At 47.1% G+C, this 18,945-nt stretch overlaps 1 protein-coding gene across 15 annotated transcripts in view; it reads right to left on the bottom strand.

Moving 5' to 3' along the window:
• Positions 1–18,945, bottom strand: part of HUWE1 (HECT, UBA and WWE domain containing E3 ubiquitin protein ligase 1) — a 141,528-nt gene that overhangs the window by 1,431 nt on the left and 121,152 nt on the right. For 11 of the 15 annotated variants that reach the window (XM_081125940.1, XM_081125945.1, XM_081125946.1 and 8 more), the window contains 24 exons: positions 18,451–18,496; positions 16,677–16,964; positions 15,480–15,771; positions 15,187–15,317; positions 14,438–14,652; positions 14,072–14,360; positions 13,831–13,933; positions 12,480–13,023; positions 11,188–11,791; positions 10,334–10,449; positions 10,063–10,219; positions 8,848–8,980; positions 8,378–8,580; positions 7,663–7,790; positions 6,360–6,456; positions 5,174–5,323; positions 4,484–4,729; positions 4,104–4,221; positions 3,374–3,514; positions 2,172–2,459; positions 1,959–2,064; positions 1,287–1,404; positions 797–978; positions 320–510 (listed from right to left, as the gene is read on the bottom strand). In XM_081125940.1, the coding sequence (XP_080982066.1) occupies positions 320–510; positions 797–978; positions 1,287–1,404; positions 1,959–2,064; positions 2,172–2,459; positions 3,374–3,514; positions 4,104–4,221; positions 4,484–4,729; positions 5,174–5,323; positions 6,360–6,456; positions 7,663–7,790; positions 8,378–8,580; positions 8,848–8,980; positions 10,063–10,219; positions 10,334–10,449; positions 11,188–11,791; positions 12,480–13,023; positions 13,831–13,933; positions 14,072–14,360; positions 14,438–14,652; positions 15,187–15,317; positions 15,480–15,771; positions 16,677–16,964; positions 18,451–18,496 (4,886 nt within the window). The remainder of the gene's footprint in view (positions 1–319; positions 511–796; positions 979–1,286; positions 1,405–1,958; positions 2,065–2,171; positions 2,460–3,373; positions 3,515–4,103; positions 4,222–4,483; positions 4,730–5,173; positions 5,324–6,359; positions 6,457–7,662; positions 7,791–8,377; positions 8,581–8,847; positions 8,981–10,062; positions 10,220–10,333; positions 10,450–11,187; positions 11,792–12,479; positions 13,024–13,830; positions 13,934–14,071; positions 14,361–14,437; positions 14,653–15,186; positions 15,318–15,479; positions 15,772–16,676; positions 16,965–18,450; positions 18,497–18,945) is intronic. The other 4 variants (XM_081125942.1, XM_081125941.1, XM_081125954.1 and 1 more) reach the window with 4 other exon arrangements.

Genomic DNA, 18,945 nt, shown 5'->3' with positions numbered 1-18,945 from the left:
CTAAAGTGCAAGCTTCAAAGGAGGCCATCGATCATCTGACCCCCCTGCTGAAGTCTTCAGCTTTGTGCTCCTTGCAACTCTAATTCCTTGCTCCAGCCACACTGAGCACTGGAACACACTGTGGTCTCATGTGGTGGTGGTCATCTACAATGTTTCCCCCACAGCTCCATTAAGTCTGGGCCAGCTTCTCATCTCAGACATCAGCCTCTCCAAAAAACCACCAAGTAGCCAGAGCCAGATTTAAGTTCCTGAACTTGGATAGGGACCTAAAACTGGCATATATACAAGCTCAATCTGAATGCTGAACTCTTCCTCTTACCATGTGTGAGCTGAAGGCAGGCGATCTGTGGACCTGTCATCTCGATGGATCTGAAACTTCTGAATGCCATTCATGCCTTCGAGGGCAGCAAAGCCTTGCAGGGGTACCTTAGAAGTACCCGTGACAAACTGGAGGAACTTGGCACGGTCGGCTTGGTCAAAAGAACGCAATGCTCTCCAGAACCACTGGATCTGCAGGAAGGGACACAAGAAGCCAGCTTTAGATAGCTCCCAGAAAAAGGGGTGGGGGTGGGACCTGGAATCTAGGCAAGTCTCTTCTGTGAGATGGGCTTCAGTTCATTCATAGGATGAGCAAGAGCATAACTTGAAAACACAATCCAGAAGAATGAAGAGTTACATATAGGTAAGTGGTCATCCATAATGCCTTTCCCTTAAGAGTGCTGGTTTACTTGGTGTCATACAAACTAGTACTGCTTAGGGATGAAGGGGAGCGGGGGGAATGCCAGCAGCAGCTCACCTGAATAGAGTTGGACTGGTACTTGTGGTATTCAGTGTTGGATTTCAAATCATCAATGTCAATTGTAGGCAGTCCTGATATGAGCAGCTCTAACTCCTGCTCAGTGAAGATGGAAATGAGGCGCTTTGGAATGATCTCATAGAAGCCTTCTAAGAAAGCCGCCAGCTGTTTGCGGATGGCTCCTGGAGAGAGAATCAACAAGCCATGTGGCATTGGAACCCACACAACCTATCAGAAGGTCAGAGATCCCCCCAATCTGCCTCCTGTTGCTACTAGGATGCTTATTGGTCTGCCTGCCTCACCTGCCACTGTTTCTGGGTCCCCATGAGGGTAGATGAAAGGAAATAGTTTTGGTTAAGCTTTTGGATTCCCTTTTTGTGCAAGGCATTTGTGGCTGGCATAGGGGAAAAGAGGAAATGAAGTTTGAAATGAAATGAAACCTGGCCACTTCCCATACTGAGCAACAAGGGGTATAAGGGGCGTCCCCTACCTGTCATTCTCATCTGGCACACTAGGTGAACATACTCCTTCTTATTCTCCTCTGTCACCAAGATGTTGGCCCCATTGGGTTTGAGGTCACGAACTTCACAGACTCCAAACTCTTGGACCTAGAACACCCAAAACACCAACCATATGTATCAGGCTCGGTCTAGGATGGGATTTACATATACCTGGGAACACACCCTAAATTCTTTGCCATATCCTGGGCAGAGAGATAATGCAAAGTCATAAAAAACAGTGACTTTTCTCATAATTCCCTAAAAGGGAAAGGCCAAGGGTAAAAGGAGAAAAAAAGGCACGGCTAATACATGTAACACAACAAAACACTATAGAAAACAATTTGGTGGAAGAGTAACCTTAAAAAATCTGTTTTCATTTGTATAATTTTTCTACAATGAATACTACACTGCAGCAGTGTTTTCTATAAAGGGGGAAACCAGGAAACAGCCTTGATTAGTTTACAAATTCTGGTTTTTCTGTTTGTGATGTCTTATACCAACACCCACTGCTCTCTGCCAGATGCGAGATGGGGCATGGGACTTTAAGAAGTCAAGATACTTCCTTAAAATCATGAGGTCACCCAATACCAATTCAAGGGCGATCCCGGAATGGGTTTCCTAGACTAGCTGGGGTGTGCTGCAGTCAGGATTTCCTGACCTACCTCAGTGCTGAAGGTGAGGTCATAGCCTAGAGTGGAGACATCATTTTCCAGCAGATAAACCAGGCCCTGATAGAAGTGGTAATCTTCACTTTCCATATCCGTATATCTAGAAAAACACAGTTAGACAGGGTCATGGGTTGGGGTGCAGGAGAGGCAGCATGGAGTGGGACACAAGAAAAGGACCTGATTCCCAGGACTGTGCCACATCCTCACCTGACAGACTTGCCCAAGATGTGTTTGTAGAAGGACCGAGTAAAGTAGCACTCCAGGAGGCGGTTGTCATATACAGCTTTGGCCACAATGCGTCCAACAAACTTGAAATAACTGAGGTGGTTGGGGTTGCAGTGGGAAGATGGATTGATGGTGTAGGTGACCCGGTCACCAGGTGAGGTACGGAACAAGGCATACATAGGGTTAAACATCTCCCGAGAGATGATCATGTACCATTCCCGCAGAAGCCCTCCAGCATCCTGCCCTTCTTCTCCTTCAAACACTATGTACCTGCATAAGAACAGAAACAGACATGTGCAGAAAGCCCAGGACAAAGCCACTCACTCACACAGTATGGCCGAGGGAGGGAGTGACTGACATGGTGGCTGGGGAGTGCAAGGTTACAGGACAGACGTGAATGCAGAGTACCAGGAGAGCCCGGAGGAGGGCTCTGGGATGAAAAAGGATATCACTGATAGATATGCTGAAGTACCAGTAAAGGCTGACCAATACTCTAAAAAACACCAATAGGAATGGTATAGAGGCCTAAATGAGGCCTCATTTAAGCAGGGAAAGGTCAAGTGGAATCGGAGTCCTGAACCTAGAGTCTGAGGTGAATAAGGATTTGGTAGTGGAGGAGCAGGGCCTAGTCTGCCTTAGAAGCCTTTCTGACTTCTTGTTTGATTACAGGGATAGTAAGCCCATGCCACGAGGGAGGGGAGGAATCAAGTTCCTCAGTTTAGGAGCATCTACTAATAGGTCTATTGTCTCATCGCTCCCATGACATCTGGTATTACAAACTGCCAAACTTGTCTAGGTGGCTTCAGAATCATCAATGAGCAGTATCTCCCCCAACCCAAGGCACCATTTGCTCAGTAGGCTGCCCATTCCTAGTGTAACAATGGAAAAAAGCTCTCTACAAAGCCATCAGGTCTCTCTTTGTAAACGCCAAAGACTCCTGACTGAGAATTGTTGGGTAGCTCAGCCCAAGGGCCTGCAGAAGACCAGTCTTATGAGACCAGGCCAAGAAGATGGGAGGCAGCTCAGTGCGATGACATCAGGTAGATTCCAATCAGGAATTCCTAGTGGGGAGGGCAGCACATCCCTAAGTTCCTCTGCACATCTGGGGCCTGAGTAAACCTTCACTGTGGCAGAGAAAGGGGCCCACCCTCCCATCTTGTTTGTTCTCTGCTCTGGACTCTTACAATCGATTCTTCATTTCTTCAGGGGATTTCCGATGCAGCTCACGATAAGAGTCTTCAAACACATGGTCACGGCGGACATGCACAGCCATGTCTTCTTTTCGGAGCCCTTCGTCCAAACGCTCCAGCTCTTGGCGGAAATACCTTGGGAGGGAGGAAAGGAAGGAAAACAGGATTGGGGGTAGCAGAGCAAACTTCTGTTTTCCTGATTAGAATGAAGACTCACAATGATGCTTTCCCCATCTTCCAACCACTCTGATCCCTGTCCCTACCTATACCCCTGGGGAAATGCCCAGTAGCTGGGAGAGATAGGCCATTTACTACCAACTCTCATTTTTTCCCATCTCCACCAAGTAAGGGCCCAGAGATTGTGGCATGGAATTTTTGCAACAAGCAGGTAAGCATGTGTAGGTGCACAGAAAGGAAGAGCAGGGAAGATGAGTGTGTTCTGGAAGCCCCGAGCCCCGCTGTGTGTACTACAGTTACAGTTCCCATTTCTCTGATAAAGAACGGAGACTGGGGTGGAGAAGGCCAGCAAGTATTTAGGCACAATGACAGTCAGTGGCAGAGATTTGTCTCGGAATTCCCTCCCTCCTGGCACCATTCCAAGGGGTGCCACCAAGGGAAACTTCTTTTTCTGGAAACACTGCCCCTGGAGGAACTTTGGCTCCTTTCTGGGAGGGGAGAAACTACTTGGAGAGTTCTCATTCCCACCAACATCCAGGGCACATACTTGCGCTTGACATCGAAGTCAAGGACACGAATGTAGTCTACCAGGACAGCAAAGGGCCCATCAGCGAGGTGGGTGGTGGACTGCCGTAGGATCTGATTTAACACAGTGCGATGAGTCTCTGAGGGGAGAAAGGACAGCAGGAATTAGCACATCATGGGTCCCATAGACTGGATGACAGCTATGTAGCCAGTAAGTCTTTCTTCCTTGTTTTAGGGAAGAAGGTACTGTGACAAACAAGTGCTACCACAGTCCACACCTCACTAGCCTCACTTTTCAACCAACATCCACCCACCCACCCACCCACCTAAGGATAAAATGTATGAAATGACCTTGTAAAAAAGGAAGCCCTCTACATTTGGGGGCCTAAGAGTTCCCTGTACCTGCGAAGCGAAGGAACTTCTGCGTGTCGGGGGGCAGGCTTGAGGAGATATGCATAGACGAGGGCTCCCGGGAGAAGAATGGGTCAAGGGAAGAAGGAGTGGCTGGGGTTAAGGGGGCCGGGGAGAGTGGTGGAGGCTCGTCCTTGATGTGTGCCAGCTGGCTCTCACGGGTGTCTCGGACAGGAGGCTTGCTCTCCCGCTCTGTGGCATGGACCAGAAAGAAGGCCTCGACGGCAGGCTGGAGCACTGGGGGTAGCAATGAAAGAGGCGACATTTTACAAACTTCAACACAGAAATCTCTTCTCCTTGATAATCAAGTTACAAAAATACAATACAGAAGAATAAATAAGGAAAACTTGCAGGAGAAATATAATGGTAGCATAGACAAATGAGGCCAAAGAGCACGTCAGAGCTTCCTTGAAGCCAAAGAAAAATGGGATAGGTAACCAGTTGTATAGAGTCTCCTGGTCTAAAAAGTAAAAGATACCAGCCATAAAAAGAGAGGAGGAAAATATTTTTGCCCCTGACACTGAAGTCAGAGAAAAAAACCCCTAAAACCCTCTCCTTTGAAACCTCGTTACAGAGACACTGAGAAAGAGGGGAGACCTAGAAGGAAGAAAATTAAGCGGGCTGAATGGGCCCCAGAGCAGGTTAGTGGGTTGGGACCTGGGCCCTTAGGCCGTAACTCACCTAGCACCGCATGCTGATCATGAGATTCCTCCAGTTCCTTTAGACACTCTCCCAGCATGTCCCACAGCTCATCCAAGCTCAGCTGCTCACTGAGCAGGGGTAACTCAGGTGGCCTCTCTTCCTTCTCCCCCTGTGAGTTTACTTCCGAGCCTACAGGGCACAGAGAGGAGAGAGTCAGAAAGCCTTTGAGATTTTACATTCATTTAGATTTCCCCCAGACCAAATACACAGGCCATTAGACCAAGTAGACTGGCCCACTGGCTAGAGTAATACTGAGTGACATCTGAAAACAACCTCTAGTCCTACACTGAATGGCACTTGAATTTAAATTAAATAAGATGAATACAATAAAAAATTGGTTCCTCAGTTGCACTAGCCACATTTCAAGTGCAGGCTACTGAAATAGTGGCTACTGCAGGAAAGTTCTACCAGATAGTACTGGTCTACTTACTGCCCCATTAACCCTTGGAGTAGGTGTGGATTAAATTATTTAATATAGTTCCAGAAATGGATGTCCTATGACATTATCCCAAAGGAATGTGTTCAAGTATTCTATATGCAATTAATTTTTGAGAAATGCTGTTAATAACAGCATCCATTGTGTGCCAGGTCTGCTCTAAGCACTATATACATGCATTAACTCATTCAATCCTAACTATGAACACATCCCTATTTTAAAGGAGAAAACAGAAACAAAGAGAAGTTTGCCTCAGGTGCCAGAGCTAGTAAACAGGGGAGGCAAGGGTCAAATACATGCTGTCTCCATGCATATCATATCATAGTTTCTTTTTTTTTAAAAATATGTCTTTATTGATTTGAGAGAGAGAGAGAGAGAGAGAGAGAGAGAGATATGGATGGAAACATCAGTGATGAGAGTCACTGATTGGCTGCCTCCTGCACGCCCTCTACTGGGAATCGGGCCCACAACTGGGGCATGTGCCCTGACTGGGAATCATAGATCAACGCTCAGCCGCTGAGCCACACTGGCTGGACCCATAGTTTCTTTACTACAGGAATTGTAATGTGTGCTATGAATCTGAGACGACGGTGAGGTGGTGACAGTTAGTGATCCTGGTTGGTAAATGCCAACTGATCTTATGGTATGTCAAGAGCAGGGCCTCCAGCAGGTATTCCATGAAGACAGACTCTTCCTTTTGCTGGGCTGGAAATGAGCAGCAGTACTGACCAGTGGACTGAGTATCCTGGGTACTGGGAGATGGCTGGTCCACATCCATGGGTGATTCCTCCCTCCGGACAGATCCTTCTGACTGGCTTGACTCCGACTGGATAGAAGGGAAACAAAGTCACTTAAAGGGTGCAACTCTGCATTCCTCAGGGACAGGCTAGGGGCTGGTCCTGCCACTTCTCACACATCATAGGCTTAGAAATAAGTTTCCCATATCTGGTCAGGAAACTGTAGCTCTCCAGGACAAAAGAATGGCCTTCCCATTTCCTTTGCTGTCCTCTACCCTGAGCTAGCAAGCTCCTTCCCTGGACGCCTGCCTGCATGGCCTCCACTCTATTCCAGACCTATGTCCGGTCATACACTAGCCTCTTGGATATAGACTTCAAGATTTCTTCTGGGGACAGTTTACATGTGTACACTAATATAAAGCTCCGATGGGCAGAAGGGAGGTTTACTCTTTGTTCACAAAAGGTAAATAATAGGGGAATCAGTGCAACCTTTGATGGGTGGGATTATTTAAAAAGACATGTCTTAATACTCCAGAATAGCTATTTCCCTTTCTATCCTGCTGAGTCAAGGCCCTCAAGTTCTAGGCTGTTCCCAGCATGCTCAATGAAATTGTACTGTATAGAAAGAAAAACCAGGCCTCAGGATACCTTTTATCCTGGATCTTGGGAAGGTGACCTGCATGTTGCAAGGACAGGAAAACAATGAGTGCCACAGCATACATACACGATGCCAGGCCTTTCCTGTATCCACTCTGTGCTGGGATCCCAATAATGAGCTGGCTACCTAGGAACCTGAAGGTTTCCTTCTAAAAGTACCTGAGTGCCTAAGCGCCAAGGGAGTATGGAGAACAGAGGCAAAGGCCAGGGTGGAGGGAACAGCCATAGCCAGAACAGGCTGCGTAGGATGTGTACCAAGCTTGGGGAACTTTCAAGGGTAGGATTCCTGAGATGTCTCTGATGTACCTGCATTTTTCCATGAGACTGAAAAATCTTCATCCCACATCCCCTCAGAACCCAGACACTTAGCATTATGCAGTTTGCAAAAGCGCCACTGTTGACAGGATAGCTGGGAATGGGGTATGATGGCCAAGCTTTAAAATCAAACCAAACCAAACCAATAAACCAACGAACAAACAGTAAAGAAAACACCAACAAAAAGTAACCCTGTTGTTCAGAGCATTCATATAGCAAACTTAATGCAAAAGCATACAAGGTAAGGGCAGTGAAACCCCACTGATGGTGTGGTGGGGGGGGAGGGGGAGAAATGAATGAGGGGCCACAGGCATCATGCTAACCGTTGCTGCTTGTTGCTGTCTCCGCGCCCTTTGACCCTCACGTACCATTTGTATAATGGCATCAGCCTCAGCCTCCAGCTGCCGAACAGCTGCCTGGATGCTGCTAGCTGAGCCTAAACCGGAGGAACCTGGGAGAAAGAAAGAAGGCAAGATATAAAATGTAAAAAGAGGGAATGCCCAATACTCTCCCATCTCCTGGGCTGCCACAGGGCATCTTACTGAGGTCTTTGAACTTTAGCTCAGGCAGCTTCAGAGTGCTTATCATTAGGCACTAAGAGCTCCTGTTACAGACAAGGGCAGGGGACAAGGTACTAGGTGGATGATGGCAGGTGAGAGGGTTCTATGGGACAGGAGGAAGAAGGTAGGATTTGGCAAGCCATGGCTGAGGCAACATGGCTGTAATGTTTTAGTTAGGAGTGATCAAGGAAGCAGAAAGGAGGCACACTCAGTGAGTTAAATCTTGTTCAGCAAAAGATCCACCCTCAATTTCCTTGCCAGATTTCCACTCCCCCTTAATTCCTACTTGCACTAATGAATTTCCTATGCAGGCAGCTTGAGTGATACAGAATGCAGCCATCAACATTTAAGAAAGAATCATCACTTCCTTTTGGAAAGGTGAAACAGGAAGGAGATATGACATTAAGTCTTGCCCTCCAGGGACTCTGGGTTCTCCACCACCAACCCTGCCCCTCAACTGGACACTCCAATTCCATACCTAGCCTGCCTGTCTGCTTGGCTTTCTTGTTAGCTCGGCGTGTGTCGTCCCGGAGCTGGATGATGACCTGCAGTACTCTCAAGAAGAACTTCTGGGTAGATGTCTTGGATGTCAACATGGACATAGAAGGCAGCTGGAGCTCCCGGCCACCCAGAGGTCGCTTCTGAGATGCCACAATTACCACATTCTCAGCCATGTCAAACCTGGATAGTGTAGAGGTGGCTTGCGTATACTGACAGCATCAAAGCATAAACACTTAGAGCAAGCAGGGCTTTCTGGTGTCAACCAGAGGAGTAAGAAATCTCACAAGGAAATCTCACAAGTAGGAAAAAATAGGGTCAAATGTGTATAGGACAGATAAGAAAATCTGCCCAGAGAGGAGGAAAAACCCCACCAGGAAACCAGCAAGAGCCACCTTTCAGAATGTCCCAGATTCCAGTCCCACAGCCAAATGGGCAGCTACCACCCACCTGCTCTGCATTTTGCCTTTCAGCTTTGTGGTCTGTGGCTGCTCCTCAGGAAGGCCATCAGGAGAGAGTGTCTCACACTGGGCTCGTCGCTGCTGTTCTAGGTTGTATTCCCGGAGCTCAGCCAGAAGGGTACCTGGGTAGGCAGGATGAGCCAGCAAGTGTTCAGAGACTGTCCCAGTAAAGCAGCTAAAAGCCAAACCTTTCCAAGAAACCTGATCAGGGCATCCTTTTTGATCAGCTACAAAGAACCTAGAGTGAGCAGGAATTTTTCTTTGATTCATCCAGAGCACGCATAGCAAGATGCACAATCACCCAGGGACCACCAATTTACCTGGCCTCAAACATCTGATGAATCTGCACGCAACACAGCTCAGTGCAGAGAGCAAAATTTTCTGTTTTGGAGCCTGTATACCACTTGAACTTCTGAGGTTTTTGTGGTGACCTCAGGCAAATTGCTTACCCATCTTAATGGGACTAATACTGCCTAACCTCACAAGGCTGCTTTGAGAATCAGGAAGCAACTGTGTAGTAGAGTGCCTAGCATGTTGCCTGGCCCATGGGTGTTGAATAAATGGTAGCAGTCAAGGAAGGCCAGAGGGCTCTTCCAGAAGCAGCTTACAATTCTCATGCCCTGGGTCATTCAGTCTAATCAACTCTCATCACCTAATCTCCTGAGGAGGAGATAACTAAGCGGAGCAAAGGGACACTATGCTGAAAGAAAAATCTGGCTCTACTCCTTGATTCAATCATTTTATCACTCTGGATTTTAGTTTTCTTCCTGGTAAAACTCGAAGACGACTAAAACTAGGTAATTTACAAGTGTTCTTCGAATTTCTGTATCCTTGAAACCGCACAAAGGCAGAGGGTATTATTTTAACTCTCTATTCCTGAGCCTGAACTCAGTGCAGGTGCATCTGAGGTGACAAAGCTGTCTCAGCAGGCTTGCCACAGGGTTCTTAACAGGTGTCCGGAATGGAGAAACAAGAGAAACAAGCATGCCAGTCCCACGCATGCTCATTTGTCTTCACTAAGCATGGATTACCTGCCATGTGCCAGGCACTGGGGATGTAGAGAGAAGCCCAGCCTTGCTCTTTTAGATGACAACTCAGTACTATCAGTGCTATGATAGAAGAGAGAGCATGTGGGCTGTGCTATAGAAGCATAGGCATTCAATTTAGCTTGGAGGTTCAGGGAAGGCTTTACTCCAATCATTACCTATCTGTTTACAAAGGGTATAACCCAGATGGCGGGCTCCATTCAGCAGCAACTTGAGAACAGTGTCCCGAGTCCCAGGGTCCCCCCGAGAGAGCTGCAGTAACACATTAGCTGCATCCTCTAGGCCTTCTTCAGAACAAGAGTGAGATGTCAACACCTGGGAAAAGGAAGAGAGGAGGAGTGAGCCCCAACTTGAGAACTAAAACCTTATCCACCTCTGTCTACCCTTTCTCCCCACAATCTTGGGAGAACAGGAAGAGTTTGGACTCACCTCCACAGAGAGTTGTAGCTGGTTTTCAGTGAGGCCCGAAGATACCATCTTAAATTCTGCACTGCTGCTGCCCCCATCACCCCCCTTCGCTGGAGATTTGCTGGGCTTAGTAGTAGCTTTGAGGAAACAAACAGAACACTGTAAGCCTCTGAGACTCACCATGCCAAAGACTTAAGTGGCAGAATCAAGGAATCACTGACTATCCAGGGATTCAAAATGGGAAAGTAGTGAAAATGAAGTCCCACCCACCAAAGCCAAATGACTTAGGATGCCAAGGACTCTTATGACTGTACCTTTTAAAGTGACAAAGAATCCCAGATGCTTCAACTGTTGCCCTACTATCCAAGTCCCTTCTGAAAGTTCCCTCTTCAAAACCTACTTCTTCACATAATTCTTACTAGTCTGCTATATGGTTCATTCCCTTTATTTCCTGAAACAGCCTGGCTACTCTATTCTACCCTGATTCACATTGTATCCTGCCTTCTCTTGAACTCTTTCCTCTGAGAACTGGCTTCCTCAACCAGGCTGGAAAGGCTGGGAGTTCTTTGAAGACAGGAACCTTCTATTTCTCCTCCTTTTGTTGCTTAGCCTAGGAGAAGCCACATTCATTGAATGCCTGCTGGTCTTCACAGGACTGTGTGTGTGTATGGGGGGGGGGGGTGGAAAAGAGGAGGGGAGGAGGAGGAGGAGAGAGAGAGAACTGGGACCGATGAGGGTGAGAATGAATAGAATGAACACATCTTGGTCTCACAAACACAAACCAAGCCGATCACTATCATTTAGGGAGGAATGACTGGATGGGGAGTGAGGTGGGTGTACACACCCCACTGCTCCCAGCCTACATCCACAATTACCTGAAACAGTAGTGGTAGCAGTCGTGGGGGTAGTCACTGTGGTTGAAGCAGCTACAGTAATGGTAGAAATAGCCGTGGCAGTAACCAGGCCTGGAGCAGAAGTGACAGGGGTGGTTGCAGCAGGGGGAGTGGGCGTGTTGGAGGCAGCAGTGGCAGTGGTGGTAGATGTGGTTGAGGTGGTTACAGTGGTAGAGGAAGTACCGCTGCCAGAATTAGCCTGTGTTTCCGACACTTTGTTTTCTGGGAGAGCAATTGAGATGAGAGAAAGGAGTCTGAGGAGTTTTTCTGTTAAGAGAGAGCTTCGACGGATGACTGGGTGTGACAACATGTTCATGAGTTGCCCCAGCGGAGAGGCCTCCAGGCTGTATGGGGAGGTTTCCCCCTCACTACCAGTGCTCACTGGCACTGACTTCACGGAGTTCTTGCCTTTGCGGCTGACATTCATGTTGTCCAGTTTCACCAGTAAGTCCCAGAAGTCTGTGCAAATGCCACTGCTGGAGGACTGTGAAGAGCATGGGCTGCAGGCCTGCTTACTGCCCCTTTCCCGATCGCTCTCACAGTTTGTTTCTTTGGTCCGCTGCTGTGTGAAGTGGCTGGGAAACACCTGTAGGGAATAGAAGAACAAGCTTGTCTGGGGGGATCTACATAGAAAATACGCCTTCCTGACAAGGGATGACAACTGGTTCCTAGGCTCTCCACTCCTTTGGACAGCTTTGGTAACACAGGAGAGATGTAGTAACACAGTTTTATCCAACTGATGGCAAAGCAGCCTAGAAACAAGGGCTTTGTAGGGAGACGATTAGCAAACGTTTTGAGCATCAACCTCTGTACTTATAAAATGGGGAGGACACTTAACGCCGCTTTGTGAAATTAAAGAGTAAAGGACATCATATATTTTACACAGTTCCTGGCACAAGGCAGGCTCTAACAAATGGCAGCAATGCTTATTAAAAAGAGGACTAAGTCCTAAGTCCAATCAGCTCCATCACTTACTGGTCACACGACAGAGCCACTAAAAATTTCTGTATCCCACCTTCTTTATCTGTAAAATGGAAATAATCCAGACTACTGAAGGTTGTTTTGATGATTGAATGAGATAATGCATAAAAATTGTAGAGAGGAAATAAAAAACCCACGAAGTTATTTACTGGACAATTTCCCAGAAACAATACAGGCTTCAGCAATAACAGCTAAGAAAGACCTGCTAGCTCCCTCAGAGTTCAGATTTCACCTAGGCTGTAGGTGCCATCCTTCTTCCAACCCCAGGAATAGAGTTCCTTCAAGCTCCTCACCTTGGCCAATTGAATGAGTGTGTCCAGAACGTGTCTGCAGACAACAGGAGCAGCCTGGGGGTGGATGTGGACAGTAGAGCCACTGCTTGCATGCTTCTCAGTATGTTTGCGCCCACCTGAACGCTGGATCTGGAATATATTAGTCCTGCAGCCTAGGGCTGCATCCATGGATACTGAGAGCCAGGAAAGCTGGTTGGAGCTCTTAGACTCCATCTTGTGTAGTAGGTCCAGGGGCCGGTTCTCATGACTGCTTAACCCACAGCTCTTGCTTGACTTTTTGCCCTTTTCCTCACTTGAGAGCTTGGGTGTTTCAATGCATAGCTCACTCTCACTGCTGCGCTGCAAGATGGAAAGCAGGCTGCGTATGACCCAGTGGCGGGTCTGGGCATGGTAGCAGAGATTTCTCAGTACTCGGTGTAGACGGCTAGTATTTAGCTTTGGTTCATCCACAAAAAGTAGGACCAGGAGACAAGACAGGGCTTCGTGGTCCAGAAGGAGCCGTCCTCGGAGGCGGAGGAGAGTGTCCACATTACTGCCAGAAGGCCTGGAACAGAGCATCATTTCTGGGTTAACACTTCAGCTAGAGCTCTAGGATCACGAGAGGAATGAGCTGGATACCTCCAAGGAGGCTCAAGACTGAAGGGTGTCCAGTCCAAGGGCTCTTAATTAGTAAATAACAAGAGCTGCCCTTGAGTGCCTACTATGTACCAGGTACTCTACAATTTCTAATAGTGTCCTCAAGGGGTTGCTTGTAAAGACTAGAGAATCACCCGTTTTTGAGATAAACAAGAGGCTCAAACAGGTTAGTGACTTGCCCTACATCACACAGCGACTGAGAAGAGAGCAGAGATTTCCAGCCCTGGTCTGTATTATCAATTGGTAAAATCAGATTGTACCTAAAGTCTTAGGAGACAATGCTTATTTCTGCCTTCTCTAGACTACCAGAGGGTTATAGGTTGCCTGCCTTATGCAGGAACTAATCATTCCCTTCCCATTTGACTCCACTCTACTTCAGCCTGGTTAATAATCAACTCCTCTCTACTTCCACAGCCTAGACACTATAATCTCAAAGGCAAGTGGCTCACTGTTTTACTATTTGCATGGGAAGCTGATTTTCCTTGTTACAATCATAACTAGTGCCAGTCTGCCTTACTTTGTGGTTATTGTCTATACTAGTTACACTAAACCAAGTGTGGCTTTTTGAAGGAGGAGTGCAAAGATCTGGCTCCCCCAACTCATTTAAGGAAACACCCTAAAGAGGTCATCCAATCTCTCCACCTATATATTAAGGGAGATGGACCAGTTGTAGATGTGAGAGGTGGTATGGCAAGGTGAAAAAAGACAAAGGTACCTGTTATGGCTGCTGCTGCCCCCCATCTGGAAGGTACCGCCTCTCTGCACTGCAAGGCGAGTATATTGGACTCCACGGTTGCCACTCAGGCGACTGGTGAAAGCTGAAAGGAAAGAAAAAGGAAACTGAAATTGGGAAAGGGGGTGGTGAGCTAGGTCCAGGTAACACAAAGGAAAACAACAGAACCTCATGTGGCCAAAGTTCGACATTCGAGAGCCCTCCCACAGCCTCCCCTTCATACCTGGGCTTCGGAGAATGGCAGAGAGTGCAGAAGTGCTACTGTGCCCAAAGAGCCGCTCGTGCATGAGCTGCCGCTGCCGGGCTTCCTGCTCTCGCCTTAGGGCTTGAGCCTCAGCTGCAATGTCAGGTGGCATCACAGCCAATACACTGTCCTCCATGTCCTCCAAAACACTACGGCGCAGGTCTGAGGGCAGAGTCTGGATGAAGGTCACAGGGTCCATGGGGGTGTCTGAGCTGGCATTCTGTGCTAGTTCCCGTCGCTGTTGCTCAGCCCTCTGCTGTGCCAGCACCTATTTGAGCAGAAGAAGTCAATGGGGAGAATACTCATGGCCAGGCAGCCTGGCCCCACCAGCTTCCCCTCACATACTTCCTCCTGGATGGCTGGAGGCAGGGCAGCCAGGAACTCAGGGCTCACTTCAGTCACACCAGGATTTGCTACCACTGCAGGAGTTGAGCTATTTGTGGAGGGGGCAGTCCGGGTTGGTGGACGGATGCCTAGCTGGTTCTGCAGCACTTCCCGGCGGATGTCATCAGGCAGAGCAGCCAGAAAAGAGGGGTCCACACCTTCGGGGAGACTGATACCTGAAGGGAGATACAAGATGTAAAGGAACTCACAACACCTCTAACTGATGCCTAAGATGTAACTGAAGGAAAGAAACCCATGGCATTGTTTGAGGAAACCAGCTTTTTGTCCTCACTGCATGCAAATGACACATACACATAGCCCACCCACCTTCCCCAGGCTCAGAATAGCTCCTGTTATATGCCAGGTTCTGTGTGTATACTGTCACTTAACCTTCATCAAGACCCCATCATGTAGTTATCACCCCCTCAGTATCAAGAAGATCAGAGAAGTTACATAATGGCCCCAAGTTCCTAAAGGCAGGAAGTAGCAGATGGGAATTTGAGCAAAGATCAGTTTGACTCCAAAGCCTGGGCTCATTCCATTATGTAGCTTCAGCATACCCCTTCTGCTGGTTCTCCTCATACATATATATATATATATATGCTTGTCATCCATCTGAAGAGAACCATTTGATTGGTGGGCATTTCCAAGCCAATGGACACAAGAAGCCTAAACAACTCCAGGACGGCCTGAACACACACACAGCTTACCTGCAAGGGGATCTTCCTCTTCACTGCTTGTTGAAGGCAGTGGCTCTTCTAGGATTCCCCGCGAATCTGCTCCAGAAATGGCCACGGTGGACTCTCTGGTGGAAGAACTCTCAGAGGTTGCAGGGGTAGAGCTAAAGGAAATCATTTCCACGTTGTTCTCTGTATTGTTTTCCCATTTATAAAATACGCCTACAATACCCCTTTCTCAGCATGTGCATTAGTTAACAAGTATGAACGTGGCTTTAAACACCCACCAACACATCTTGCCCTCCTCTTGCTCACACAATGCTTACCCGTTCTCAGTGGCCTGGGCAGGTTCCCCTGACCTATCACCCCTGCCTTGTGCTTCTGTCACAACTGGTGGGGCATCCCCAGGAGTAGAGCTGCCTGCTGTGGGCTGCTCAGAAGTGCCAGCTGCTGAGGTGTCACCCACACCCTCTTCCAGGGTACAGGAAGCCAGGCTGCTGGTGTCCATAGGAGAGCCTTCCAGTTGACTGCTGACAGCTGTCAGTGCATCAGAATCTTCAGCTCTCTCTGGGGAAAGAGAGGCTAGGAGGAAGTCACATGGAGAGGTTAGATCTCTGCCTGGAATTAAGAAGCAGCCAGATTAGACTTCTTACTCCTTTACCTTCACACCATGCTAGCCCAATGTTCCCCCTCAATTTCATCTACTTTAAAAGGCTCAGCTCCAGTGCTTTCTATCACCTGTTGAACATTTATGGTATTCCAGGCATGCCTGTGAAACATCTTCCCTAGGCACCCCAGGTTAGGGATCCTGTCACTTGCAGATTTCCCACAGGTACCATTTGTATATGCATGTTGGTTCTACTTGTTTCAACAAAGTTTCTTGAAGGAAAAAAAAACCCATATCTTAAGGCTTCTCCAAAGCACATCACAGACAGCATAAGCATAGTATAGAGCAGTGATGGCAAACAGGTTTCAATTTACCCTGTTGGAACACTGCTGAGAATTATGAGGTCCCATTTCAGACGAATAGGAAATAGTGCCATGAGATAAGATATGCCTGCCAGGATGGAAGAGCTGTATGTGTGAGGTCATATGCTTGCCATCCCTAGAACTACTGAAGGAGAGCAAGCTTTAGTCACACGGATCTGAATTTTAATCTCAGCTCAACTACTCACTGACCTTGAGCTAATTATTTCACTTCTAAGTTTCAGTTTATTCATGGAGATAACACCACTTATTTTGGAGGATTGTTTTTAAAGAAGTTAAATAATAAGCCCATCATGATAGCCCAGGAACAGAGTGACTACCTCAATAAACTGTTGGCATCACCGCTAGTATCATTAGACACTCAGATGTATAATCACTTGGGGACACAAACAAGAAATCTCAACTTTAGCTAAAAAGCTAATGTGCAAGCTGAGATCCTACTATTTCTCTAAAGTAAGAGAGGAAAGAGAAACTACAAAGATGTCTATTTTCCCCTCCTATACTACCTCCCCTCAAAACCTTGAGACTCTACTCACTTATAGTGGGAGCTGGAGATAACTCCATCTGAGTCGTTTCTGCTTCTCCACTTGGCCTTGTAGGCCCCAATTCCTCTGGCTCTATAGGCATCAATAGCTGTGCAGAGTTCCCCCCTTCTCCAGCTGGGGACTGCAGCTCTTGAGGAATCTCTCCCAAGGCTGCTGGAGGTGGGAGTGTTGGTTGCTGTTGTGAGGGCTGTAGAGTGACATTGGTCTCCTTGGACTCAGATGTAGCTACATCAGTTGAAGATGGGGTTGTTGGGTAGCTGTCAGGCATAGGAGTCCCATCTTTCTCGGAAAGAACGACAATAGGTGTGTTACGGGGCAATCAGCCAAGGACCGGGGGAGCTACTCAATCAGCACACAACTTGAGAAAGTATCCCACCCAGCCTGTGATGCAGGATTCCCCCCAACCACCAACTGCTCTTAGGAACAGCTCGTGGCTGGTCTGGTATACCCAGGATAAGGGCTAAGGCACAGTGCTATCTTAGACCCAAGAACTGTTGATCCCTTTGTAGATTCTAAAAATTAAATCCTTTCTGTGCCCCAGAAAGGGGAAAAGTTTGTCGCTTTATATTTGCTCCACTCTCACCAGCCCCCTTCCACTACTCCTTTCTTCCAGTCCTGATTACCCAAGGAACATCTATAATTCTGTCCGATGGAAACAACTGTGCCAAGACTAAGTGTGAATATGCCACACACCAGGGAAAGTAGTAAGTTGTATAGTTATCTTCTAATTGGGGCCTAAAATCCCTACCCCACAACAATACAACTTACTACCTCACCCCGGCATGAGCAGAATCCTCTAGCAAGGGCAGCAGGCAAGAGGTCATGTTGCTTGATGACAGACCCTTTCAAAGACCTTTTGCTAGATTAAGGGCACCAAGACACCTACCCTCTTTCACTGCTTTAAAAAAAGACTGTGTAGGCTTTGGTACAATCATTTCCCAACTCAAGTGCCAAAGGAGACAGAAGGTATAGGGAAGCAGAAGTTCTGCTGAGGAAATAGGGGTGGGGGAGACATATAATACCACATGGACCTATCACTGACAAAATGGCTACTGACATTAAGATTAGAAGGAGGAATAGAAAGCATATAATAATAATGCCATTTAGCCTACAAAGCTACCTTCCCCAACAGCAGGTTGCTCAAGATAATGTTCCTAGACTTTTATACTCCACAGACCCATAAAATTTATACAGAAAGTAAAAAGTAAAGAGAGACTAACATAGCATTACCAACTTTTAGTTTAGCTAAGAAAAACTCTCATCGATATCATTTCATAAAAAACATTTCAATACCAAAGAAATAGGAAGGACATAATCTCTATAAAAAAAAAAAAAATAGTCCTTTAAAAGTTGAATAAATTCAGCTTTCTGAAAAACTCATTAAGCCTCCTGTATTTTTTTCATTTCCACCGAGGACTCACATTTGGGAATCACCGTCATCAGGTGTTCTCATGAAGCACCGACCATGACGGCCACCAAATGGGACAGGACATATGACCTTAGTACACATGCCAGAAGGCAACATAGCATAATCAGAATGAGCAGCTGAACAGAGCACGTCGAAGGGGAAGTGAACCACCGTGGGAAAGACAGTAGACTGTATAGTTATCTCCAAGATGGGGTATGACCCTAAAACTATACAATCTACTACCTCATCCCACAGAGCACCAGCATTCATCTTCAGCCCACTTGGGCCAGCTACTTGGAAGGGTCAGGAGAAAGAATCAACCAATTAGAAAAAAGGGAAAGATGAAGGAAAAGTTACCTGAGAGGTTCTGTTCAGTGGAGTCATTTGTCTTAGATGCAGTACACTGCAAAGAGAAGGGACAGACCAATGTGGGACTCTGCAAGCACACTAGAGGTCAACTGTAATAGGCACCAGCCCCCACATATGCCATCTAGGAGTTCAATGGCCTGAATGGAAGATGAGCCCTTAAGTGTGCAAATATATCTACAATTTCTCTAATATATACTCATATTCAAGGATGGCTTGGGGATAAGGGGGAACTGCAGGGTGGCTGACTGAAGAATGAGAAGGATAATAAAAACCACTTTAGAGCTGGGCTGGACATAGGACATGACCTGAACACAATCATGAGACCAGCAAGAATTTCTGTCTCATCTCTATGTATTTCCCTTCCCTGAGCTCATTTTGTCCATTTCAGCTTTTTCAGTAATATGCCAGGCTTGCTTATTTTCTATACCTTTTCATGTTTAAAACAATGTTACTGTTTATTAGGTAAAAGTCCTATACAAATGT

This window comes from Miniopterus schreibersii (assembly GCF_964146895.1).
Source record: "Miniopterus schreibersii genome assembly, chromosome: X".
Classification (NCBI taxonomy): domain Eukaryota; kingdom Metazoa; phylum Chordata; class Mammalia; order Chiroptera; family Miniopteridae; genus Miniopterus; species Miniopterus schreibersii.
Note: the sequence above shows the minus strand (reverse complement) of the source record. Positions and strands in the feature narration are given on the sequence as shown.